The following is a 27,432-nucleotide window of genomic DNA, read 5'->3' on the forward strand; positions in this document are numbered from 1 at the left end:
GACGGCATCAGTTTGGCTTCCAGCTCCACTGTAAGAAACCTTGGAGTAACCTTTGAACAGGACACGTCCTTTGTCCCTCACATAAAACAAGTAAGGAGGGGAGCTTTCTTCCACCTGAGAAACATAGGCAAATCAGAAACATCCTCTCTCAAGATTATGCAGAAAAACTAGTCCATGCATTTGTAACTTCTAGGCTGGACTACTGTAACTCATTACTATCTGGATGTCCAAACAAATCTCCGAAAGGCCTTCAGTTGATTGAGAATGCTGTTGCACGAATATACTATATATAAATATATATATATAGGAACTCGGAGAAGAGATCACATCTCTCCTGTCTTAGCTGCTCTTCTTTGGCTGCCGGTAAAATACAGAGTAGAATTTAAAATCCTTCTGTTTCTTTCTTCATCTCCACTCCTTGGTTCACCCCCAATCTCCATGTTATGAAAGCTAAAGGTCGGCAACTGGAACACCTCCATAGATAAAAACTGGTCTCACTGTCCACAAGGAAATGTACAACAACCACATGCTACGTTATGACACCATTGCCTGCACCAAAGCCCACTACTTCTCTAGTACAATCACTGCCAATAAAGGCAAACCCAAGTCATTCTTCTCCCTACCCAACAGTATCACCCAACCCCAGGACTCACTCCCTTCTCACTTCTTCACAACCTCCTTCTGCAACTCCATTATGAACTTTTTCACTGAAAAAAAATCAAGAACATCCACGAGCACCTTGGATCAATCCCCTACCTCAGCTTCTCAGCTGACTTCCACTCATCCACACGCCCATTCTCCTCCTTCCATCTCCCCACTCTGTCAGAAGTCTCAGAACTAATCCAGAAATCCAAGCCAACAGGAACCCATTCCCCACACAACCTGTCTGAACAGTTCCAGTCCGGATTCCGCCCACTTCCTAGCATCGAAACAGCACTCATCAAAATCACCAACGACCTACTCATGGAAGTTGACTCTGGACTCCTCACCATCCTCATCCTTCTTGACCTGAGTGCGGCCTTCAATACCATCTGTCACACCACCCTCCTCAACAGGCTATCCTCCATCAGCATCACCCACACTCCATTGGACTGGTTCACTTCATACCTCTCTGGCCGCACTCAGTTCAATCAACTAAAGTCCCTGAAATCCATCCCCTCCTCCGTTACTTCTGGCGTGCCCCAGGGCTCTGTCCTGGGGCCGCGACTTTTCATTATCTACCTCCATCCCCTCGGCAACATCTCTCGCAAATTCAACATTCATTTCCACTGCTATGCTGATGACACCCAGCTCTACCTCACCACCTCACCCTCGTCCTCTCTCCCACCCACCCCTCTCACTGACTGCATCTCTGAAATAAAAATCTGGTTCACCCAAAACTTCCTTAAACTAAACAGTAATAAAACCGAGGTTCCCCTAATTGGCACCAAATCCACTTTATCCAAAACCGACAGCTTTTCTCTCACCATTGACAACTCCACTGTTTCACCTTCCCCCCAAGTTAAGAGCCTGGGTGTCATCTTGGACAGCACACTATCTTTTCAATCCCACATCAATAACATCACCCGGTCTGCCTATTTCCATCTACAAAACATCAATCACCTCTCCCCCTCCCTTACCCCCCACACTGCCGCCATCCTTGTGCACAGCCTTGTCTCTTCCCACTTGGACTAAGCAACTCCCTCCTCTTCGGCCTCCCTCATAAATCCCTCCATAAACTTCAACTGGTCCAGAATTCAGCTGCCTACATCATAACTCAGACACCCTCCATCCACCACATCACTCCTGTCCTCCAACAGCTCTACTGGCTCCTGGTTCAGTTCCGCATCCAGTTCCCCCTTATTTGTCTGATCTTCTCCACATCCCCACTCCCTCCTGAACCCTAAGATCCTCTACCTCCATTCAACTGGCTGTCCCATACGCCCGTCTCACCACCACCACCAACTGTTCCCACCACCAGCGACTGAATGCTCTGCTCCCCATCTCTGGAACTCATTACCACCCCAACTTCGAAACACTGACTCTTTCACACAATCAAATCACAGCTCAAAACCCATCTGTTCAAGACTGCTTATCATATTTAATTTAATTTCTCTGCCTCTTGCTGTTGTTTTTATTTTTAATTTTATTGCTCCTGTTTTTAAATCTGCACTGTTTATATGCGTTGTACAGTGATCTTGAGTGTCAAGAAAGGCACTTTAAATAAAATTTATTATTATCATTATTCTGTTAACATATGAAGCTCTTAATGACCAAGCTCCATCATATCTCAGAGAGCTCATAGTTCCTTACTGTCCTAGCAGGCCACTCCGCTCTCTAGATGGAGGTTTACTTGTGGTTCCTAGAGTCTCCAAGAGTAAATCTGGAGGCAGATCTTTCAGTTATCAGGCTCTTCTTCTATGTAACCAACTTCCAGTATCGGTCCGGGGGGCAGACTTCTTTAGCAATTTTCAAGATCAGGCTTAAAACTTTTCTGTGTGACAGAGCTTATAGTTAAAAAGTTTAAGTCTATCTACTCTTTAGCTATGCTGCTATAGGCCTAGGCTGCTGGGGGAAGGACTGAGCATCCCCCATGCACTAACAATAACCACGCTTCTTAGAAATCCCTGTTTCTCCCAGTTCTAAGCATTTGTACTGCATTTACTAACCATGTTTTCCCGAAGGCTCTGTTTCTCCCAGCTCCTCTCCTCTCTCTCCCTGTCCTCTGAACACTTCACTGTTTTTATTTATTTCTATACCATTCCTTAACTTATTGTTCTTGTTGTCCTTTTTCTTTGTTGAATGTTTGTTATGTCATGTCTATTTATTTTTGTTCATGTTTACGTTTAAGTACAGTGAGCAAAGAATAACCGGATTCTAATTATTTGTGTGTTCACATACTTGGCCAGTTAAAGCTGATTCTGATTCTGATTATGATTATCCTGCAGGTGGTGACTCATCACCATCCCATGTTCCTGCGCCTTCAGCTCCCTTATCCTCATTAATTCCTACAGTAAGTAACAGTAATACAATACAGTAACTACTACAGCATCATCTCCATGAACTTCATGCAGCATCATGTTCCTGCCTACACCTGTTTTGAATATCCCCCTCTGCTGCTCTCATTCTAACCCTACTCTACAACCCCTCCTCCCCCGTGCCTCTCTGTCTCTCTCTCTCTCCCACTCCCAATCCAATCGGTCAAGGCAGATGGCCATCCACCCCCCCGAGAGCCTGATTCTGCCTGAGGTTTCTGCCTCTTAAAGGAAGTTTTTCCTTGCCACTGTCACCAAGTGCTTGCTCATCGGGGGATCTGTTGGGTCTCTTTAAATAAGTTTGGTCCAGACCTGCTCTATATGTAAAGTGCCTTGATGTAACTTTGTTATGATTTGGCGCTATACAAATAAATCTGATTTGACTTTGATATTTGATATTCTCAAAAAAAAAAAAGTTTTAAAGGTAATTAATTATTAAATTCTCTGACATGCGGACGCCAAACGATTCAGTGCGGCATACCCCTTTGTCACATGACTTTGACTTTTTAAGTATAAGCTCTGTCATACAGAGAAATTTTAAGCCTGGTCTTAAAAATTGTTAAGGAGTCCACCCCCTGGACCGATACTGGAAGTTGATTCCATAGAAGAGGAGCCTGATAACTGAAAGATCTGCCTCCCGATCTCTTGGAGACTCTCTGAGATATGATGGAGCTTGGCCATTAAGAGCCTTATATGTTAACAGAAAGATTTTAAATTCTATTCTGAATTTTACTGGCAGCCAATGAATGAATCATGCAGTTATAGTGCCTTACTAAGCTAAGCAACTTAAAGAAAAACTCACCTTTAGTATTTGTGTGCTATACTAAATCGCTTTACTGTTCCCATTTGGGGCAGCACGGTGGCATAGTGGTTAGCGCTGTGGTCCCACAATAAGAAGGTTGCGTTTCGGTTCCCGGCCTGGGTCCTTTCGTCCTTTTGTGCGACATGTACAGAAATGTCAATTTGTTCATTTTATTGAAAGGTGATTAATATTTACTCTTTAATATTTTTACTCTTTGTATAAAGTGTATAATGTGACTAATTTATTCGTCTTCTACCACTTATCCTTTTACAGGTCACGGGGGTTGCTGGAGCCAATCCCAGCTCACATCGGGCGAGGGGCAGGGTACACCCTGCACCCTGCACATGAACCTGCAACCTTCATGTTATGCGGTAACAAAGCTAACCACTATGTTGCTGTTCTGTTTGAGCAAATTAATCCTGTCTCAAGTTAGTGCTTTGAGTTGTTTTCACATGCACAAGCTCATAATTGATATGTGATTTTGTTCTTACCTATTTGTGTTGAGTAAACTTTAGTCCAGAGAACTGAATTAGGTGAGCACCATCATGTATAGAACTACCTATGGGCCAACAATTACGCAAGTTCAACAGCTTTTCTTCCTTGCACCATGCTGTTGCTCATAATTGATTGTGGTTAATTGTTGTGCAACACCGCTATCTACTGTTTTATTTCAGTCATGAGAAAAACAATAAAGGAACAAGTGTTGAATATGTTTGAAGAGTTTAGTCTCACTCTTTTTTGTCTGTTAAGACTTTGCAAGCAGTTACATTGGAAACATTCATATGTACACAAACCGCATATGAGATACAAAATATTCATTCATGACTACTTCAGCTGTTGCAAAATATGATGGCTATACATTTACATTAAGGTTATGAATGCTCTACCCCAACTGTGCAATATATACTGAAACTACTGTTACAGTCTTTCCAGTCAATATATTTGTTAGCAGTGTTGAAGGAACTGTCAAACTACCCACAATGGATGAAGTTCAACTATAACCCAAGGGACATCAGCAACACAGAAAAAGTCATTTTATAATTATAATAATTCAGTGGGAATGTATTGAAATGTTTTCAAGGCTTTTCAAGTGCTTTTCAAGAGGTCTACCCATGATGTTGCTGTGTGACCATTGAACAGCAGCTGAGCAATTGCACTTGGCACATGCACTACACAAGGATCAAGAACATAAAGGTGTCTAACAAATGTGTTGGCTGAACTGCTTCACAGTGGTGAGCATGAAAAAAGCCAAACTGGTCAAAGGGGATCCAGTACGACCTTGTGTTCCTATTGAGGTTAGACCAGTATTGTGGCTTTGGTGGAGAGGCCATACAACAAATGGCTTTCCATCATGCATAATCCTTCCCATCCCATTTTCCAACAGAATGTTACAGCTTTGTAGTTATTGCAATTGATGTACTCACCTTCGATGGACAGAGAGAACTCTCAACTCTGTTCTGGATAGATTTGTTTATAATGCTGGTGTTGGTTGTGTCCCTTTGCCTCTTCACAGTTTATTTACACCTTTATTGTTTCGCCCACCGCTTTTCCATTTCCGGGTCGTGGGGCTCCTGGAGCCAATCCCAGCTCAGATAGGGCGAGGTGTGGGGTACACCCTAGACAGGTCACCAGTCCATCAGAGGGCCAACACACAGAGACAGACAGAGACCAACAACCACTCATGCTCGCATTCAGACCTACAGACAATTTAGAGTCACCAGTTAACCTAGACATGCATGACTCCCTCCGGTGAACTCCATTTGCCGGCTCGGCTATTCTGTAGTGATATTGTAACAATGAACTGGGGTGACGTCATCCGCAATCTCTTTCTCCTTCTTTTTCCTCCCCTCACACACACCCGGCGACCAGCCGCCATCTTGGCTCCGTTGGGTGCGTAATTGACGTCACCCGATCGCCATCTTGGCCATTGTAGACGTCACTCACGTGACTCTCTGGCCATCTTTACTACTCACCCACACACACACACACACACACACACATTCCCTCTCTCTCCCCCTACACGCACACACACACCCTCAAGATCCATTGGTTCGATTGCAGTTGCTGTGCTATTATGATTATCATTGCTATCGCTGTTAGTGTTGCTGCATATGATGTTACTACTGTTACCACTATAGCTATCACTGTCGCTAAGGCTATCCATATTACTAACCCATCTTTATTACATGTGTTATCTGTTGTAGATTAGTAGCTGATGTGTGCCATTGAATAATCAACTAAGCCATTTATCCAGAGTGATGTCATTTAGAATAATTATTGCTGTGAATAAATTCTGTTATACGTTAAACCATCATTTGTGATTATTGTGGCTACAATTCACACTATTGCTGGATTTATAACAGCAATGCAACAGTGCTGGGATTCACTCCTTCTGTTAACCTTTTTGAGACTTGATATTGATGTTGCTAATTTGGACATTTGTCCGTGGTAACAGGGTGGTGCCCAGAAATGTACTACTTACAGTAAATAATTTTAGATATCAATAATCAGTTTCATAATTATTTATATTAATTGCCAATCTCGAAATTACCCCTACTAGTGCACAACACCGGGTTATATTATTCATAGACAGCACCAATGAAACAATTCACTCTCTCAACTTTGTTCAAAATCCTCAAAAGTCCCGGTGCCAAATAGGGTTGAGTGTGGCTTATGTATTTCCTTTGGACCTGAATGTCCATGGGTTTTGACCCTCAGTTCCAACCATGATTTTGAAACAACCTCACCTCAGACAGTGAAGTGTAATATTGGTTAGTGCTGTTGCCTCACAGCAAACAGATCTGGGTTAAATTGTTCTGTGTAGAGACTCCAACAAATTTTCTGCCACTTTCTGCCCCTCTGTGAGGGTCTTCGGGATGCTGAAGCCAATTTCAGCCAATGTTCTGAGGTCACCAGTCATACGACTGACACAGACAGAGATGTGCAACCACTCAGAACCTCACCATCTTCTTGCTGTGAGGAAACAGTGCTAACCGATGTGCCGCTGTGCTGCCCAACCTTGGAAATTACAAAAGTTAAAATACACTCCTAATTCTGATTCAACACACTAATGTGTACTAAAAATCTGCTAAATCAGGGTGAATGGTTGTTCACATCATTCATCACAGATCTATTGGCTTAGGTAGTGTCGAGGTACAATAACATTCTGATCTGAAGAAATTGTGTCATGGATCAAACTGTTTCTCAGTATCAGTGTGTAGTAGTTAATCTCCTGTAACACCAAGTTCTTGTCAGTCTTGGGAATTCAGCAATTGAGATAGTTGCCAATAGGAATTTGGGTATGGCTGTATTCTTCTTTTTCCATGCTCATGCAATAGAATTTTTCAAAAAACATAATAACCCTAATTCACTTGAAAATATCTGCCAACCCCAACTGAATAACAGAAGGTTCTTCAGAATTGGCGCCAGAAGGTCCAATTCTCTCTACCCATATCTCTGTGCTGTTTACCTGAGACCCCACCCAAAGCCACGCCCAGCACCTGTAGTGTTGATTTCTGAAAAGGCAGCAACAGTGATCACATTAAAGCGCAAACAGTGGTATAACCAAACTTTGTTATTTTATTATCTTAAAAAGTAACACAATCTCCATAGGGTATCACATACACTACAACAACAGCAACACCAGTACTACACATCAAAGGGACTTTCAGATATTATAGACATTTAAAAAATCCCTCTCTTTATTGTTTAAATTATTTGACTAGGCATGACAGATAAACATCATTTACAGGTATGACATACCGTCACCATTAGAAACAATGTTATTGTTGAATCTCCATTTTAATATACTGCCGCCAATGTTAAGGGAAGACATTTGATGGACTGTCAGTGTAAAAAAAGGTGTAGAAGTTCATAGGACTGTGGCTGGAGAAGGGATGGTGGATTGATAGTGGACCACTGGCCAGAAAAATATGGAGAGGATTGGGGAAAGGTGCCGTATAAACATCAGATGTGAGGGCTGAAACCCATGAACTCCACTGGGCTAAAGAGCCCTACTTCACAAGTGGAACAGAGACAAATTCCCCACTGAAGCGACAGTGCCACAGAAATTTTACTCCACCTTAGGGATGAAAAAATTTAGTGTTTAACCCAAGATAAGCGTAACATTAGTAACAAAATCTACTATTTGTTGGGACAGGGTGAAGATAACAGAAAGACAAGCAAAAACTAGCACTTGACTAACATAGTGTGGACTCCCTGTGTGTGTCTTTTTGTGGTCATTGAATAAGGGTAAGGCGCATCTGTATGAATATACCTGGCACTTCAAAGCTTTCTGTAGAGGTATCACTTGGACCTATTACAAGCATGTTGCAGGGGATAAAGACTTAGTGTTGCAGGCTCTGTAAAGGATTGTAAATAAACTCAAGAAGAGGCAGGAATGTTAATGCTGATATAGAGATGATGTGCAGTGTACTTAATGAATATTTGCATTGTGGTCACTTGAATCCCTGTGGACTAAAACCCAAGAGCAGAAATGGAACAGAAACTTTCATTCATTAGTAAATTAAAAAGAGAATAAACAGAGAATAGGGATCATATTAGTAGCTCAGTGCTCAGGGAGAAGAGGGTAATGTAATATCGTTAGTTTTTGGCATGTTGAACCTTTTACTATATAGGTAACAGACAGGGTTGGTTCATTGGCTAATGGGATGCAGGGAAATGTATTCCAGTGCAGTTTCTTGAATTTTTCATGGCAATAAAAGGTTTGAGCGCTAGTCTTCCAAAGCAGAATTTGATTCCGAATGACATTATCTCAGCTTGGTTTGTGTATGCAGCATAATGCACTCATAATGTACTCACAAGTAGAAAACCCATACAGGGTCTTGACACCCTCTATTAGTGCTATACTACTGACTCTTATTGACTGGTTGTGGTGTCTCCACAGTCACCAGGATTTACAGTAGTCGTGTGATGGCAAAAAAATGTAGGGACAACAACCTGAGCACAATTATATCACACAATAATATAAAACAGGGAAATCTCATTGTGTCACAACTTTCCTGATACACATTGTTCAATGTCACAGAATTTGGTGTTTTTGATCAGATGTGATCAGATGCGTCTAATGCGATCACAAAAAGTGGTGGCATTTACGATTGTGTTTGGTAGATTTTATAATTTCCTAAAACCAGACCCACCTCAGCCTGTCTGAACAGGCATATGAAGCTAAGAAAGTGCAGGCTTAAAACATTTTCTTTATTTTCTGAAGAACTGTATGGAACACATTGTATGTCTTTGATGAACTGAAAGTGTGCATCATAGTCACCTTTTATATGATTCATAATGTTGAGACCACAAAGACAAACAAAGAAAACACCGAATTCTTGCACATACTGTCAAGTCAGTGAAGTGCAGCCATTAAGAGGTTCTGATGGCCTTCCAGTGTGGATACTGAGAACATAGTTTAAGGTGGTTTTAGGAATTCAGAACAGGAATAAACACTGCCTGTACACTTGATCAAATGACAAACTAGTTAATGTCAAGCACACTGAACCCCCAAAGGCTTATTACTGTATATACAGTGTCCTGCTTTGTTTATGAATCTTTTGCAACTGGGTTTCAGTCCCTTTCTGGGATCCAGGCAGAGGAAGCCGTCAAGCACCACTCAAGGCTGTAGTGGTGATGAGGAGGAGTGGAGCTGCTAGGGGTGCGTATTGGGGGTTGTGCTGTGTGTAGTTGGCAACTGAAATAAAAAGCCATCATATACCATTAGAAGAATTGAAGATGGGGAAACAACAGAATTAAGTCCAGCACTTTGATGCATGATGTGTTTGTTTGTGTAGACATTCACAGGCAAGAGCCTCATGACAGCTTGACAGTAGAAATGGGCTGTGTTTTTGCTGCTGTGGAGGTAGTTGTAGAGGAGCCTATAAGAGGACCATACTGGGATGACAGCTCCCTGAGCCTATAGGTGAATGAGAAGTGACTGACCTATAGGACTGCAAGACATTTTCTGGACGGTAAATCCAGCTCAGCTCTGGACCAATTTTTCAGCAAAACCAACACATTTGAAGGATCTCAAAAATCTTTTTTCACACCTGCCTCTGCTATGTTCTTGCCCATCTGTCTGTCTGTTCAATCAACTCCTTCAAAGAAGGGACTGAATAGTCATTGCCAAAAGTACATAGGTGAAACCTATCATATAAGTGTAAACAGCCATGTATCATTACGTTCCAATATTATCCTTACTCTTTCTTGTGATTATTACCATGGCCTTCACTGACATTAATACAAATATCACCTGGAGAAAGAGCAGCTCAGGGATCTGATTCAAACTGTAATGATCTTTAAAGAAATACAAATAAAAGGTAAGGTTGTGTGACAATAAAGGGAACAAAAGATAAATTAACATTCCTGATTTTGTATAGCAAGCAGGGATGCTTTCACAGATCACTATTGGATGTACCTGGTCTGAACTGTACAAGCAGAAATAAACAGGCAGCACAGCTCCTCTGATTCAACGATTCATTCTTTACATTTTAGATCCATTACCCATTGACAGAAAATAGTAAGCGGCTTTTGCTGGGTAAAACATCACTAAAGAACAGCTTTGTTATGAAACTAAAATGTGACTGACCCTTGGGTCAGCTGGATGCAGCTGTGTCTTCACACTGCTAATATACACGTACTTAATGTTGTTGGGGTTGTTTCAAGTCTTTATTTGAATAAACTTGCTTTGTCTAACATGTTTTGGCGGCATTTCCCTAACCCTAACCAACCCTCACCCTTACTTCATGGAAATACATGTTCAAAGGTTTTTGAACTTTTATTGTAATTAGGTTTCATGGAGGGTCTGCTGGCACATTGCAAAGAGCCATGAAAGAGGTGAAGCAGTGGCTTCATAAACAACAGCTAAATAATAGTTACTAAATAGGGCTTCACCTTCTCTGACGATCTCCCTGAGCCTCAAGGATTTGTGGAAATACATGTATTTCTTTACTGCTCCTACTCAGATGTTTGTACATCCAGGCAGGTGATCTGCAGGTGACCTTGGCTGGCTGCCATGTTAATAAAAACTGCAACCTCATGTTCATATCAGTGCATGTTCAGATTTACCACATGAGCTGCCTTTTAATCCTAAATAAGCTAATGTGACTAACATTACAACAGATATACACCAGGCAGCAAAACCTAAAGTTTTGAAAAGTTTGGACAGAATATAAAGGTGAGATGAGTTAGCTCAAGGACGGATCATTAAGGACCAGTATTCAAATATCCTGTGAATTTGCAGTGCTGCTGAGGTTATCTAAACACTGAGTTTAGTGGTCACAGCAGTTAGATTCTGTTAGTTTCCTCAGCAGTCAGCATGAATACATGTACATTACAACAGGACAGATGATAACAAACAGCAAGCTTTCTGCAAGGTGTTACCAGCTACCAGTTATTGTCTAAAATACTTCATAAATTAAAGTTACATCATTTATCCTTCAAGGGCTGCAGGGCCTGATGCTGGATAAGGGTTGGGCAAAACCTGGACAGGTTGCCAATGTATCACAGGGCTGATAGACAGTGACACGCAACTACTTCACACTTACAGGAAATTAACTTACATGTCAGCAGGAAACTGAGGGCTGGGAGAATTTCACACAGAGAGGTCTGATCATTGTTGCTATGAGGAAAGCTATGCACTCTGCCATACAGCCTGGGCAAAACACACCTGGCTACAAAAGTGTGGAAAGCCATATTTGTCAAGTGACACATCGGCGAGGAGACTGTTTCTGGCAATACAGCTGAAACATAATGCAGCTGCACCTGATGGACATGACCAGTAAAATAAAAAAAAGGGCCAAAACTGAAAGATCTAAACAGTCAAATCAAATCCCATCTCCGCAACTGTGCTTCAGGCTGCCCATATATGTCACCACAGGTGGAGGAGATTATAAAAAGTTGAATGAGAACTGGAAACAGTGTTTGCACAGTTCAGAAGAGTGTTATGGCATCTAGCAGACAGAAGAACTGCTCACATTCATTCTACAGTGTTGTGGTACAAATACAACAAGTTCAAGCAGGTCCCGCATTGGACTGTCGAACCACCTCACACTATTGCATTTTGGAATGATGGTAATTTCCTGTTGTTGACCCCTCAGAGGGGCTCTGCCAGGGATGAATGTGAACAAAGAGCTAACAGAGCTGCATCAGTGAATTTTTGTGTAGTATCTATAGGAGCACTCAGCAAAGCTGTATCTCTTCAGTGTCTAATGCCAGGATGCACCATTAGAGGGAAATGTACTATCTATCTGAAGCAGTTGGAATGGAGGTGGAAATAACATGACCTGAGATTACAGATTATTCAAACATATCCACACACAATCACACAAGCTCACACTCACACCCTCTCTCACACACACACACACACAAACACACACGCGCGCGCACACGCACACACACACACACACACACGAGAACCTACATAAGTGAAACAACACGACAGCAGTGTGTGGTATGGTCAAGTGTCTGCCCAGTGGCCTTGTGTATGTTTTTTATATGCGTATGTGTGTACATTGTGAGCGTGTTTGTGTGTGTGTGTGTGTGTGTGAGTTACTGTGAGCATGTATGAGTGTGTGTGTTTTTATGTGTGTCTGAGAGAGAGCAGTTTCCTAGGGTTCTGAATAGGTTTGTCAATGTGTGTTTGTGTGTGTGTGCACACATCTCTGTTAACAGCTATAGTTCCACAGTGGGCCAGTTGCAGTTCCACTGGTTCAGTCAGTCTATCAGTCCAAAGATGAAACAGTCCTTGGGGTGGAGCTTGTATTTTGTGGCATCTGTCCATTTGCTCTCAGCATCCCGCCCAGCCCTTAGTCCCACCCCTAGACGCTGGTGATCGATGCAAGGCAGGTGCTGGGTTTCTGGAGTTTCTCTGGTTGGGTGCCAGGAGGTTCAGGGATAGTACGGAAGGAAAAGGGGGGGCCGCTGCCAGAAGTGGTGCCAAGGTGGCCAGGGCTCAGTGCCAGGTTCTGTCGACGGTTACTCTCCACTATGGAAGAGGTGTTAGATGCTAGGCTCTCCCGTGTTCTGTATAGAACAAGTAGACACGTGAATGAGAAAGGATAGAACCAAAACATCAATGGAAAACCTTAAAAATTCTACTTATCATTGAAGAAATAGTGGTAAGTCAAAACGTGGTAAGTCCTAAAACGTTTAACACATCTAGTTGTAAATACCAGGAAATAAAAGCTGAAATTCTGGACTCTTGTCTCATATTCATCTTTTGATCATAAACCCAAATGCCTTCAGTTAACAACAAAATCAATGGAATTGCCATGCTGTCACAACAATTCTGTGGGGACTAGCCTTAAATATGAAAAAAATTAATTTGACAGCTAGATGGCAAGTTAAGGGTGCTGTGAAGGGACAAAATCGAAACATATGATTAATGCGATTAAAAAAATTAATCTTGGTCATTTAATTGATCAACATTAACAAATGAATAATGACAGCACTAAATATTGCCTATAGCAAGGTTAGACTCTTTTGTAGGTTACTTAAATATTAAAACAAAACATAGATCTAATATTAAATATTCTCAGTCATTTTCTACCACCACTGCTTTTCTAATTTTAAGGATCAAAGGGGGTGCTTGAGCCAATTCCAGCCAACGTTTTGGGTGAGGGTGGGGTACATCCTGGACAGCTCCAGTCTATCAAAGGGCCAACACATAGAGACGGACAGAGACCAAAAACCACTCACACTCACACTCAGACCTACAGGCAATTTAGAGTCACCAATAAACTGAGACATGCATGTCTTTGTACCTTGTTACCCCACGCAGGCGCAGTAAGAACATACAAACTCCACACAGAAAGGTGCCAGGCTCAGGAATCAAACTCATAACCTTCTTTGTATGAGGCAAGAGCGCTAACCACTACGCTTGTATATTTTTGTCTTCAAATCAAACTTTCAACCAAAATAATCATTTGAGAAAACTACAAAATTCTTTGTTGTACATGAAACATTTTGATTTCGAGTGTAAACATTCTCACCGTGGTGAGTTGAATCCACTGTCAACAGTGATAGAGCTGGAGTCCATGCTGTCCAGTCTAGCAGAGTGGGCAGACTGCTGGTTCTGACTGGACTCAGGAAGGTTATCTTTAGCACCAGGGAAGGTCAGGGTTCTTTCAAACCTCCTCTGTAGATCCCTCTCCTTTTCTCTCTCCAACAGCCACTGCATGGTACCTGCTCCACCACCTCCAATCCCAACCACACCTCCTCCTGCCTTATCATTCTCTCCTCGATTTTTAGTTCCTCCCTCCTCCAGTTCATCGTCATCAGAGACATTGTAGTAATCAAAAGATGCCTCTGCAGCACTTGTAATGGGTTCAGTCCCTTGTGGGGGGGCAGATGGTGTGGCCACAAGAGGTTTGGGAGCATCAAAGGCCTCTTGGGAGTCAAGTGCATCACAAGATGAAGACATATTAGAAGAGGTGAGGGCTGGGGGTTTTCTCAGAGAGCTGTAGCCAGGCAATGGAAGGCTAGGAGGTTTAAACAGTGTGTCTTTACTAAAAATCTCCTTGCGCTTCTCCTGTCCAGAGGAGGTACTATGGGGAGGTCGTCCATTTGGAAGAGGTGGATCAGGAATGGAAAGAGGTATTGGAGGCAGGCTGCTGCCCTTTGGCCCCACCTTTAAGTCCTCCTTATTTTCAGTAGGATGGATTGTCTGTCGGTCTGTCTGCCTATCAGTGTTGCCAACTTTTAATCCATCATGGCTACTTTTGCACAGAGTTCCCAGTGGGTTTGCTGTTGTGAAAATAGCCTCAGAGGAACCAGAGCATTGGAAGTAATCATCAGGAGGTAAGGAGGTGGGCAGTGGTTTAGGTGAGTATGCAGGTAGGCTGTCCCTGCTCTTACTCTTCTCTAAGCTCCTGACACCATCCAATGCAAGAGAAACCCCAGGCAACTTAGCTGAAGGGGGTGTAGCATGAGAGTAGTGAGAAGAGCTCTGATTGGCTCGCAGAGTGCCATCATCAGTGTAATATCGGCTCCGGTCATCGTAATAATCAGGTGGTCCGATCAACCCAGCTCCGAGCGGACCTTTAGAATTGTCCATAGATCTAGAACGTTCCTTGGCCTTGTCACTGCGTTCATTCCTAGACTTCCTTTCCTGGGTGTGGGAGTGTGAGCGGTGGACTTTGGAGTGGTGGGTTGATGGGCCATGGCTTGGCTCAGGGAAAGGCATTTCTGTGCGCCGCTTGGCAAGCTCTCCAGACACATCCCACTCTGGTGTAACAGGCAGGTGGGAGGAATCAAGGATGTTGGGGTTGCTGTGTGCCAGGTGAAGGCGAGCCCGTTGCCGCTCCATTGCCAGGGCGTGTTCCCTCGGTGACCTAGCCAATGAGGACGAGTAGGCTCTATAGTCCCTGTCACTCAGTTCCAGATGAGGGCCATCACTTGGCTCACCGCGGGATGCCCTTGTCTTGCTATGTGAGCGGCTGAGCTTGGCCTGGGATTGCTTTCTGTGTCTACCCCCACTTCTCCTGCTCCTTGAGCTCTGATTGGCTGATGATGCTTTGCTCCTCTGAGCACGTTCTTCTTCAAGACGTTTCATGACTGCTGTATGCCTGGCAAGGTTCTCTACAGTAAGGTCAGGATTGATCCTCCGGATTATCTCCATCTCAACATGGCGGGGCAGCTGGCTGGGTGCTTCTTCATCACGCAGCGGCCACTCCTCAGGGGGAAACTGTGCAGAGAAAGTGGCTAACTGCTTGGCTTTGTCCTTCTTAAAGCTCAAACGGAATAACTTCAAGCCAAACTTTCGACTTCCTGTACCACTTCCACCACTAGCTTGTTTTTCTAACTCTGCAATTCCTCCCCCAACTCCCCCTCCCCCACCACCTGCACCACCTCGATGCTTGGTGAGTGTGTCCGTCTTGAAGGGGAACCCGAGGGTGCTACGGCTCTTTTCTGTGTTGCTTCCTGTTTGTTGAGGAGGTGTTTGTGGGGAATGTGGGGATGAGTATGCTTCCCAGTGGTCTTTGGGGGATCTGCGCTGTAGGGTAGTGTGGTGACTTGGGGGATCTTCTCCACAGTAAGTGTTGTAAAAAGAATCTCCACCACCTCCGCCACCCCCACTGTGGTTTTGGCCGGACTTTGGGTGTGTTCGATCTCGCACACCTCCAGAGGTTGATGGAGTGATGGTGCCAGAGAGCGGGGAGGTGCACTGTGTCTGCTGATGCTGTTGTTGGTTCTGTTGTTGCTGCTGCTGCTGGTGTCGATCAACAGATAGCTCATCAAAATGGTACCACTTGGAGCTCGTTCGGATTAGACTTGGAGTGATAAAGTAAGTCTGAGGGGTTACGATGAAATATCCGTCAGGTGTTGGGTAGATTTTCCGCTCACGGACAAGCATGCTTAGGGTGTGGTGCAGAACCTCCTCTGTTGGTGTTGGAACACCTAATTAAAATAAGAGGTATGAAGCAGTTAGTGAGTGGACATTTTATACAAGTAATTAGGTTCAATCACATGTTAAGAGATGTTTTTGAAGTGATAATTAAGAGTTTAGAAACTTTTTTGAAAGGGCAGAAATACTTGGCAAGTGATTCGATGCACTGTTTATCTATCATGCAACATCGTAGGAGAGCACTGGAGAGGAAACACAATAACAAACCAGCCAGTTAGCATGTCATGAGAGTTAAAGAAAAGTTACTCATTAAAGTTTCTTGGAAGGAAACCAATCCAGTAGCTGCAACACAACTTCAAGTAGGCTTCTATCACAGAAGGCTGATTTGTCTAAACCACTGAGCTTCATTTGGAAGCAAATAGGTTAACCTCACAAGGTAAGCAGAATAAGGGATCGCCAGCCATTTCTATAACTTTCTAAAACAGATAATACCTCCTTTTCATCCACTTCATACAGTGAATCTGAACTTTTCTCTTATTTTTCCACTCTCAACGCAGCCTCGACTTTTACTGAGTACTCGAGCCACATATGAAGACATCTGTCTGCATATGTTCTTCTCAGTTTCAATCAACTTTTATTGTGCCTCTGGTTTCTACTGATCTTTCCATGAATATCTAACGAAATATCTATTTCTATCTTTTAGATCTGATTAAATCTTTTCAGTCTTGTAAAAGTTGAAAATAAATAATTCTTTAGACATTGTGTAGTGTAGAGTGTAATTGCCCACTATTAGTAAATTGCAAGCAGCCGTATGATGGAGGTTATGAGTTTATGAGACAGGGTACTGTATGTGAATGTATGGGTGTTATGGAATTATTGCTCTCCGCTGCTGAGTGAGAGTATGTCAAAGGTCAGTACGTATAAAGCATAGTGTGACAATGGCTCAATTACTTTTGTGGAAGGAGATGCACAGCCAACTCAATTGCCAGCTCTCTTTCTCTGTCCTCACCATCTCCCTCCCATGTTTCTCCCACCTTCTCTCTCGCTCTCTTCGGCCTGCTCTCTCTCATCTGTTTTGCCTTTTCTTGATGTCTCCTCAGTATCTTTCACTCGAATTAGTATCTTCCACTCTCCATTCTCTCTTCAGTGTCTACTGCTCTTTTTCCTCAATATCCCCTGCTCTTTCTCTCCTTAGTATTTCCCATTCTCTCTCACTCTCTTCAGTACCTCCTGCTCTCTCATCCCCTCTCTTGCAATGTATTAAGTCCCTCCCTCTACTCTACTCAGTATTTCCTGCTTTCTCTCTCTCTCACCTCGGGATCTTCTGCTCTTTCTTACTCCCCTAAGTATCTGATGCTCTTACCATCTCTCTCTTAAGTATATTTTGTCCCCTCACTCCTTAATATCTCCTGTTGTGACTCCTTGGTATCACCTGCTCTCACTCCCTCTACACCCCACAAAATCTCCTGCTCTCTCCCCTTTCTCCTGCACTCTCTCTTCAGTCTCTCGCCCCCCCTCTCCTCTGTATCTCTTGCTCTGTTTCTCCCTCTCTCTATGTCAGTCTGGAGGTATTACTGCCAGTTACATCATACAAGCCTTCAGCCCAGCAAGAATGATGCAACACGATGCAGACAAACTGATGGCACACAGACATATGCGTTGTTTGTCCATCTATTGTACTCTCTATGTTGGCCATGCAGATGAAACAAGTTAGAGGCACGAACAGGAGGCTGGATTCAAGTTCATCCTGAAATCAACACATTTACATGCCACCAAAATAATACACAGGTGTAATGTTATCATCACAACCTCTAATAATACACTATGAGCAAGGACACAGCCCTTATGTAAAAACTGAGAGCAGGCTGAGTTTACTGTCTCAAGGATCCGTCCTACTGTGCTACAATCACATGCATAATATACACACACACACACACCAAAAGTGTGTGTGTGTGTATATTTTGTGTCAAGATATACTTTTTGATGATTTTCATTTGTACATGCGGTAGCAAACACCTATTTTGTTAACCTCCTGTCTTGAGAAATATTTTGAGAAATAAATCTGAAACAAAACAAAAAAGTTATACTTCATATACTTTTGTGGCATGGTGGTGATAGCTAGTTTTACAATCATTTGTCAGAATACTTGCTAAAGCTCAAACTGACCTTTGGAACACCACTTTCAATGCTTCAGCTCAATTCTATTGACCTTTTGCCGCTTTCATTTACATAAGTAAGCAGCTATAATGCTCAGGGTTCAGACAGCACAGCAATGAACAACAATATACAAGCCATAACAGTATGATCACCTGCCTATTATTGTGTATGTTCCTCTTTTGCCACCAAGAGGGCTCTGACCCTTTGAGGCAGGAATTCAGCAAATCTTGAGGCCTGTAAATTGAGAGGTGGGACTTTCATGGATTGCTTTGTTTGTTCAACACATGTGCATCAATCACCCTTGGCCACCTATGACTTACCAGTTCACTGGTTTTCCATTCCTAAACCATTTTTGGTAGGTGATCACAACTTCAGCACACTAACCCTAAATAATTATTATTTTATTATTATTATTATTATTACCCAATATAAACAATTAAGTTATGGCAGTTTGAGTGGTTGAATGGTTCGTGTGCATGCCATGTTATTGCCTTGTCCTGGGTTTGGTTCTGGGTCTGGGTCAATGCGCACAGGTCATTCCCCTCTCTCTGTGCCTGTTTCCTAGTTGCCTCTCTGCCACTCACTCATATAAATAATAATAAAAGCATAGAGGCCCCAAAACATTAATAACTAACTAAATAAATAAATAGACTTTATTTACTTTGTGTGGAAAAATGCTTAAAGTCTGAACGTGTTCAAACATATAAGCATTAATAGTGTTTTATTTTTATTATTTTTTTAAATCAATTTTTATATTTTTATTTTATCACTTAACAAAATGCAATGCAAAAGTGAAACAACACAAGAAAAATCTCAGTCAATACTTGACTGATTATTTGATAATATATTATTCACTTTTTGAAAGCATTCTTACTTAAAGCATTTTTTTCACACCTGAACTCTTACATAAAAGTTTTTCACAGTACTTTATAGGCCTATCCTCACAACTCTAGAATGGCGAACGTGCGTCCGTTACTCATCATTACATCATAAAAGTGTAGCTGCTTTGCTGACATGATGCAAGTTTCCAAACGAGGGAATCCCAGCACTGGCTGACAATAAAATACAAAATGAACAATAAAAAGAGTACACCTGCAATCACCAACACACTGAGACACAAATTTGTATTAATATACTTGTGGTGGACACTCATTAAAATCACATGTAAGTCTCCATTCTAACATGTCTGTTTTCAGTTTTAGAAAATAGCATTCCGTCTGACAGAAAGATGTTCAAATGGGATTAGAACAGAGCTGAAGTTGAAAGATGGTTATCCTAATTTAGCATAACAACCCGGAATGGGGGAATCAGATAGCTTATCAGCCTTTTATAATCTGCTCATTTAAATGTCATACTTACATCAAAGCCTGGTTCACCTTTACTTTGCAATTCCAACAAGGTCATCATGTTCATAGTAAGGTATGGTTTTGCTTCATTCACACCTAACCATCACCAGCTCACATGCCTTTAATTTCCACACTGTAACTGGCCCGCCTACTTCAAGCAGCGTTCAGCATGAACCAAAAAAATTCTTAAGCTCTCCAATGTCCAGCCTATGAGACAAGGTACAATGCTCTCAGCTTCCTGAGAGCATTGTACAATTGTACCAATTACCTTGTCTTCAGACCTTAATAAAACCAGCCTGAATTGGTCTGTGTTCCAAGAGTCATGTTTAGAGAAGATCCGATACAGTGGAAGCTGCATGGTAGAAGCAGCGCCTGCGCACCCATTTTATTAGGTGAAATAAAAGTAGACTGATTGGAGATCATTAATGTTACCCTGGCCTAGATCTCAGGGCTTTGGACTGGGCTGACGGTTCACCTTCAAACCCTACAATGACCCTCAGCAGATAACCATGATGATGCAAAGGACAACTCTTAGGGGCAACTCTGTACTGATCTGAATCCAATCAATCATTTCTGGCAAAAAATTTTAATGTCTTATCTTCTACAGTCTTGATACCTGTCAGAGGTTAAGGCGATCTGCAGAGAAGAATGAAGGTTGCCTTTATTTCTCCACCAAAGTCTACATTGTAAATGCTGAGTTCCCTGACTGACATGCTCCTTGATGTTTGACAACATAATTTAATGACATTGATAATGTTTGTAGCAAAGTGTTAGTGTGAAACATGTATGGCACAAACAATCATACACACTTATTAACAGGTCTTATGGGATCTTTGCTGATCAAAAGTTGGAGCTTTACTCAAACTGTACTCTTGACAACTTGTGAGGTATAGTTTCTAGCATCTTTTGGTTTTCCAAACCAGAAAACTTCACAATATATTTCCATAAATTGGTGAGATGATTTTCCTGTTGCTGATTTGCTGCTCAAGACAGCTGTTACACAGGTTAAATTACCTCAGACCATCCCTGTTGGCCCCTTCATTCTTTTATACTCAGCCATCAGGTGTGTACAATGGTACAAACATGACTGTCAAAAGAGGGCACAAATTCATCATATACATTATCAAAACCCTATAGATAAGGGAAAATAGGCTGCGAAACCAAACATGAAAACTTGTTCTGTAACTGTCAATACATGTTGATGTATTGACTGGTCAGTAGTATCTGACCCAAATGGGCAAAGGGGTCCACTTGGAACATGGCACCTCATCAGCACCAGATAGAGGCTGGTATGTGACATTATAGCTCAATGGAAGTGTGTGAGCTGATGTTACCTGGAAAACATGTCTGCAGGTGTTCAGTTAGGGCCTCCTGAGTAACAGGCTTATGGGCGGAGTTCATAGCAGAGATAGCCAATAGCAGTACCTCTCCCAAAGGGATGAACTGCGATTGGCTGATGGGGGACATACTGATGGGTGACACATCACCTGTAAAAAGACAAAAATGAAGTTCAAATGAAGTAAATCATATTAAAAATTCATGATATTTGATTAAGTTGCATCAACCCTGTTGACAACATGAGACCAAACAAGAGACCACCAGCTATTAATGTGAACATTCAGTTATTTACACCATTTGGCTGGCTGGTGCCTTTCTGTGGGGACTGTCCGGGTGTGTTTACTCTGGATGCTCTGGATATCTCCTGGAATTAAAGTGATGGTTGCTGGTCTCGAAATGAGACTTACTCGTAGCTTGTTCAAATGTACAGCTTTATTCTGGTCATCTGTATGAACGTTGCAAACACACGTGGAGGAGTGGAGGAGCTCTCTCTCTCTTTTTCTACATCTACATCAGCCAATCCCAGCCAATGTTCCAGGCGAAAGTTGGGTATACCCTGGACAGATCGCCAGTCTATTGCAGGGCCAATCATACATTTGGGCAAATTAGAGTCAGCATTCAATCTGGACATGCATGTCTTGTGCAAGGAAGCCGAGGAAACCCACACAGGCATGGAAAAAACGTCCAAACTCCTCACAGAAACGCCTCAGACCTGTGAGTCTATTGGAGCCAACCAATATTCCACCATGCTGCCTTGGGAGTATTGTTGTTTTCCATTTATGAGCGTAAAGGTGGGACCAAAGTTTATCCTGATTCTTGAATGTCAGTAGACTATCTAAAAATCATATTCTGGCCATTATACCAGCACGTTTCATTGAGTGTAAATAAACGAGGGGAGCATGATGATGGATTTTCTTAGTGCTGATATAGGGAGATCTTCACGTAAGCAATGCTGGTGATGTGTTACAGGCAGAGGCTTTATCTTCATGTTAATTGGGCCAGTACGAAGCAACAATTTACTTTGAGTTTTGAGCCTCTAAAACTGAAATCTTTGGTAACACTACTGCCCCTGTTTAAGTTAGTCTGCAGTTGTGTTTTAACCTAGACAAACAGGAAACACATGAGCAAACTTCCTGCATGGATCTTATCCGCCCATACCTTGCCTTTTCTGGTTATTGTGGTCCCATTCCTTTGCCCTATTCTGGATTAAAAGAACAATTCTCAATCGTTTTCTGCCACCATGACACCCTATGCTCATCTGTTACCATCTGTTCATCTTTCACAATTGTGCTTTATTCTCCCCATATCATTAGCTGCAACTGACCAGCTGACAATGAACAGTGTACCTCCGTTTTAGACAGCATGTTCACCTCCTGTTTATGTGAAAGCTCACATGGTGCATGTTTTCAGGTATGTAGATAGATGTAGGTAGATTTTGAGCTGAAATGTTCTTCTCATAAGACATCAACTTTTATCTTGTAGTTAAATTGTTCCTTTCTGTGATATTAAAACTTTATTCATTTTTTTACATGATATTAAGACTTAATTCTCACAAATTTATGAATTCAGTCTCAAATTCAAATTTTTTTCCCCTCAGTGTGGCCCTGATATGCCATCTTAACATTCTTGCAACTCACACATTTTACATGGTGCTTCATTTTATTCTAGAATCAAAAATTTTATCTTGGAGATGCCAAAGGAGCAGAAAAGATATGGACACTGGATGAAAGATGCAGTCTTAACTTTAGTCAACATTAATGCAGTGGTTTTCTTCCCACTGCTACCTACTGGAAAGATGGTTAATTGCAGTTACATTGATTGCTTTTCTATGTCATTGGCCTGATTAGTATAATCTTCCCAGGACTTCAGGCCACAGTCATACATGGGTGACAGAAATTTTTTGTTCCTGCAAAAGATGTACCAAGAACAAAAATTTCCTGGTACTTTTGGTCAGAAAGTGGATCTATACTGAGGGAGTTTTGTTTTCTAATGCAAATGTATTTATGAAGAGAATTCAAAAACACCAGTGTGTCAGTCTGAGTTAGTACTTTATGATTTCCTTCCCTTGTCCACTCCATGGTTACAGCTGGGATGTTTAAAATCCAAAATAAAAGTTTCAGTCTAGAAAGACTGATTACTGCAAATGAGCATCTGTTGGGGTTTATTTTCAGCAGAGGATGACTCCACATTTTGTGCTGTAATGAGAATTTGGGTCAGGGGACTGCATGCACGGATCAATGAGTCAAATTACAATGTATGTTCAAGGCGATAAAAGAACAATATCATAGTTCTTGGGAAACATTGGTGCTTCGTGGCTTGTGGAATAAGATCTAGCACACACACATTCAATGTTGTCCCACACCAGGCCAGTGTGAGGCACTGTTTGGAAAGCAGCTTCAAACAGCAGCAGGATGCAGATCTTAAGTGACCTTTTACTCCGTTGATTTGGTTTCTACCCCTGACTAAGATCTGATCACACTGATTACCTTATCCAAAATTAAGATGAATATATGCCTCCCTATTTTCCTTTCTTTAAATCCTCTACAATTAAAACTCCCAAATGTTGTCTCTTTTTCTGGTCTGGCTTATTGAACATCACATCTTGGACTGAACAGTTAACTGAAATATTGTCAAAAAAAAATCATAATATAGCCAACTGCCAAGTCCAAATTACAGCAACTGCAACTGTTTGAGATAGTAAAATGGATCACAATGCATCGTAATGCCTTGGACTTATATTTTCCACTTGCAAAGTAGCATTTTTGTTAGGTTCCCAACAAAAATCACATCAATAAATTTTCTGTACTTTTTTCTTGAAAACGAAAATACTAAATTTAACTTTTTGGCTTCCAAAATAAAGACAATATGATCTTTTTGTATTTTTCCAATGGCCCAAATTAATAATAGAAGGAACTGTCAAGTGACACTGAACCAATAGGAGTGGCAGAGATGTTGGTCTGTGAGAAATCTGGAGGGGAGTGATTTAAACTTCAGAATTTATGTTATGATATGTCAATTTTATATACGTGTCATGCAGCTAGGTGATCCCAGAAAGGACAAACCAGCACAAAGTATGTCAGTGACTGCTCCTTGTCAGCGATCCTCCATGTTTCTGAACTCTGCAGATCCATGAACCATTGTTCTTGAACATATTAACTGATGTGGTGTTTTGATGATGATGGTGATGGAGAATAAAGTGAAACAGAATCTCCCACAGGCATTCAGTACAGGTCTTCCTTATCAAACTATGATTTACCCCTTGTGTCCTCTGAATGAAAGCTCTGTCATCTTGTCTCCTCTCTGTAAATCAGTTATCATTAAATAATGACTCCATATTCATTATTCAATGTAGCCATTTTACTAGCCCTTGGTACATTTGAAACTCACCTCATGGTCTTCATCAATAGATTGAGCTGTCATGATGTGACCTAAAATAAAAAATAGGTTTGGAAGAGTAACCCTGAGCTAGTGCCATCTGCAAACAAAGACCGTCAATCATAATCAAAGCTAAAAGGTAGTAAGTACAAATACAAATTAATTTTAAAAGCCTACAGAATAAACAGAGAATTACTGTTTTTGTGCCATACACAGACCAATGAACAGAGTTTTTGCTGAATTTGGTGAAACTGTTAAACAACAACTAAAAAATTTGGAACCAAAGAATTCTAGATGGATGCACAGAGGAACACAGGACAGAACACTGCAGCTGTCAGAGTCACTATGGTGACCCCTTCTCTGACAGCTGCAGGGACCAACCCGAAATCCAACACACACACAATGAGTGTGGAAGGGGGTAAAATGCATGTGTATTCGGAAGAACAGCTGCAGGACATGGAGCTGTGTCTCCTGTTGCCTCTTGTGTTTCTGCAGGAAAGTAATTAGTCAAAATATCCAACCACATTGGTTTCTATTGACTTCCTAAGAAAGGTATTGATGATGCATATCGGTCTGATGTGTGAGACTAGACACTGCTGTTGATACTACAATGGCTGTCATTACTACTGCTGGACTACTAAGGTCATTATAGATACAGTGCTGGTGCCACTACTGCTAGTATTAGTCAAAGCAACCATCACAGTTTTATTGCAGAATGGCTAATCATACTACTGTGATACTGTGCTAAGTTTACACCCACCAACTACTACTGCTCCTGTCCCTTGGCTCAACACTGCTGTTTGGAAGTTTTCTCTATAACTCTCTAACTGAACACGTCGTCTTCCTCAGGAGAGAATGAAGGCTTAGAAGCCACTTTTGGAATGAAACCCACTCTAAGGAAGTGGGCTAGACCAGGAATAGCTGGTTAGCATGATAACATCAGCAGAAAAAAAAAAAAAAACACTTGATAGAAACGTCAGTTACCAGTGGGGTTTGTTTCCTCCTTGGAAGACAGATCACAGCAATGACTCCTGTTGTTCAGCTGTATCCGAACATTAAAAATCAGGACCAGCTTTTTGTCAACTTTGGTTTATGACATTCCCATCACTTTCAGCTATTCTTGATCAGCTTTCTATGATCAGTGCTAGCTTGGTTGTTCCATACATTTGTATTTTGTCTGAGTCAGGAAGATCAGAACTTACTAGAATCGAACAGACCGTTATAGAGGAAAAGAAGAATTACGTATAATGTCCTTCAAGTTCCTCCTTAATTATGGTCTGGAAAGTATGTAGTTGCTTCTGTACTGCGATAACACCAATCATCCAGATTACTTAAATCAAAAATTACAAATCTGTGCTCACATACGTTTTGACATTTTGCCAATAAGAAACATGGTGCACTATTATATTGTGTATGTTTTACTGCTATTAGATATTCAACATTAAAGGGGCAATTAAAATTTTGCAAAGTTGTAATGACTCGCATATTATAAAAATGTTTTCACAAGCTAAATAGATCTGATCATCTGTGTTGACAAAGACTCAACTTGTAAAAAAAACACTTTACATCCACCAACAGCACCACTATTATTATCCCACTTCCTTTATTACCACTACTGGACATAGTGCTACTGCTGCTGGTGGGTGCTGACAATTGCTATTACTGCTTATATCACATTTGGTTGTGTTCAAATACTCCATTGGTTCCTACTGCGTTTGCTTGATTTGTTTTGATCACACTGTCAAACAGAGGGCAGCTAGCTGACACACAGACAGGGCACAATGTGTAATATTGGGTGAAAATGCCTACCAGTGACTTGTACTGGTGTTTTTCAGGATCTGCATCAGCAACACAGTTTGTTATATCTGGGATTGGCTGTAAAACCACTGAGCTGGAGGTAAAGAGAAGACATTTTGTAGCATTAGCTCACAGATCTGTTTACTCCCTTACTACTACACTGTCTATCACTGAAACGGAAAAAGCTGATAGGCAAGCAGGAAAAGAGTGTTGTGAGAAGGGAAAAGAGAGTAAAAGTGAACAAATGGACCACTGATTGTTCATGTCTGTTTCTGCAGTAGTGGTAGTAAACAATCAGCCAGCCTCCTTTGTGCATTGAACGAAACCACACCCCCTCCTTTTGTCATGCTCTCCCCCCTGTATTGCCCAGTCTTTCTCACCCTCCATTTCTCCTTTACTCTTTCCTTTTATCAAACCTCCATTATCTCTCTTTGCTATAGTAGCTTAGCATTTATCATTCTCTCACTTGTCTCTCTCACTCTCAGCAGGGCTGTGAGGCTGTGGTGCTAATGCTAATTAGCAGCTTCTGCTAACATGCTAGCTAATGGCAGGCATGCAGGCAGGTAGACAAACAAACAGACAAACTCATACCTTGGGTGATAGTAATCCACTATTTCAGATAAAGCATAATCCTGCTAAAAAACCTCTGTTGGTAGCGTTTCTCCCTCTCTGTCTCTTTCTCTCTGTCTCTCTCTCTCAAACACACACTCGCACTAGCTCATCCTTCTCTCTCACTCTTCAACACACTCTGGAGCTCCACCCCCTCCTCTCTCACACACAAACTCACTGGTGTAGCCCACCTCTGTTCTCTCTCTCTCACACACACACACAAATGAACATTCACTCAGGGGCTACCCACAATTCCCAGCGCCACACAAAGACAAGGGGGTGTGACCAATCACACACTGCCTCACTCTGCACAGTGTTTTTTTCCTCCCTTACTGTATAATGCCCACTGACATACAATCTGGTGGGCGGGCTGCTGAGAGGGTTGTCATGACAACGCATCCCCAGTTGCCCTTTGTTGCCATCAGTCAGATATTTAGATACACATGCATGTACTCTTACACAAATAAACACACAGACACACACAAACATTCCAGAGTCATCTTGTCCATGTCAGCGCTCTGCCATATATCCCTGCCACGCTGCATGTGGATGCATGCTTGCGTGTGTGCATGCTTAGTATTGCAACACTGCAGCTGGGTTCTGGTGTGACCCAGTTAGAACACTAAGGCTGGATGTAGG

The 27,432-nt window shown here is 41.9% G+C and overlaps 1 protein-coding gene across 4 annotated transcripts in view; it reads right to left on the minus strand.

Annotated features, from left to right (window-relative positions):
• Positions 1-7,375: 7,375 nt before the first annotated feature.
• The window catches only part of LOC115049893 (storkhead-box protein 2-like), a 64,069-nt gene continuing 44,012 nt past the window's right edge, over positions 7,376-27,432 (minus strand). The window contains exons 1-6 of one of the 4 annotated variants that reach the window (XM_029512491.1): positions 26,776-26,913; positions 26,197-26,278; positions 24,400-24,440; positions 21,009-21,161; positions 13,818-16,224; positions 7,376-12,849 (exon numbers count right to left, since the gene is read on the minus strand). In XM_029512491.1, the coding sequence (XP_029368351.1) occupies positions 12,645-12,849; positions 13,818-16,224; positions 21,009-21,141 (2,745 nt within the window). In that variant the 5' untranslated portion in view covers positions 21,142-21,161; positions 24,400-24,440; positions 26,197-26,278; positions 26,776-26,913 and the 3' untranslated portion in view covers positions 7,376-12,644. Of the gene's footprint in view, positions 12,850-13,817; positions 16,225-21,008; positions 21,162-24,399; positions 24,441-26,196; positions 26,279-26,775; positions 26,914-27,432 lie in introns of those variants that run through there. The other 3 variants (XM_029512490.1, XM_029512492.1, XM_029512489.1) reach the window with 3 other exon arrangements.

Source organism: Echeneis naucrates, chromosome 10 (genome assembly GCF_900963305.1).
Source record: "Echeneis naucrates chromosome 10, fEcheNa1.1, whole genome shotgun sequence".
NCBI classification, from domain to species: Eukaryota; Metazoa; Chordata; class Actinopteri; order Carangiformes; family Echeneidae; genus Echeneis; species Echeneis naucrates.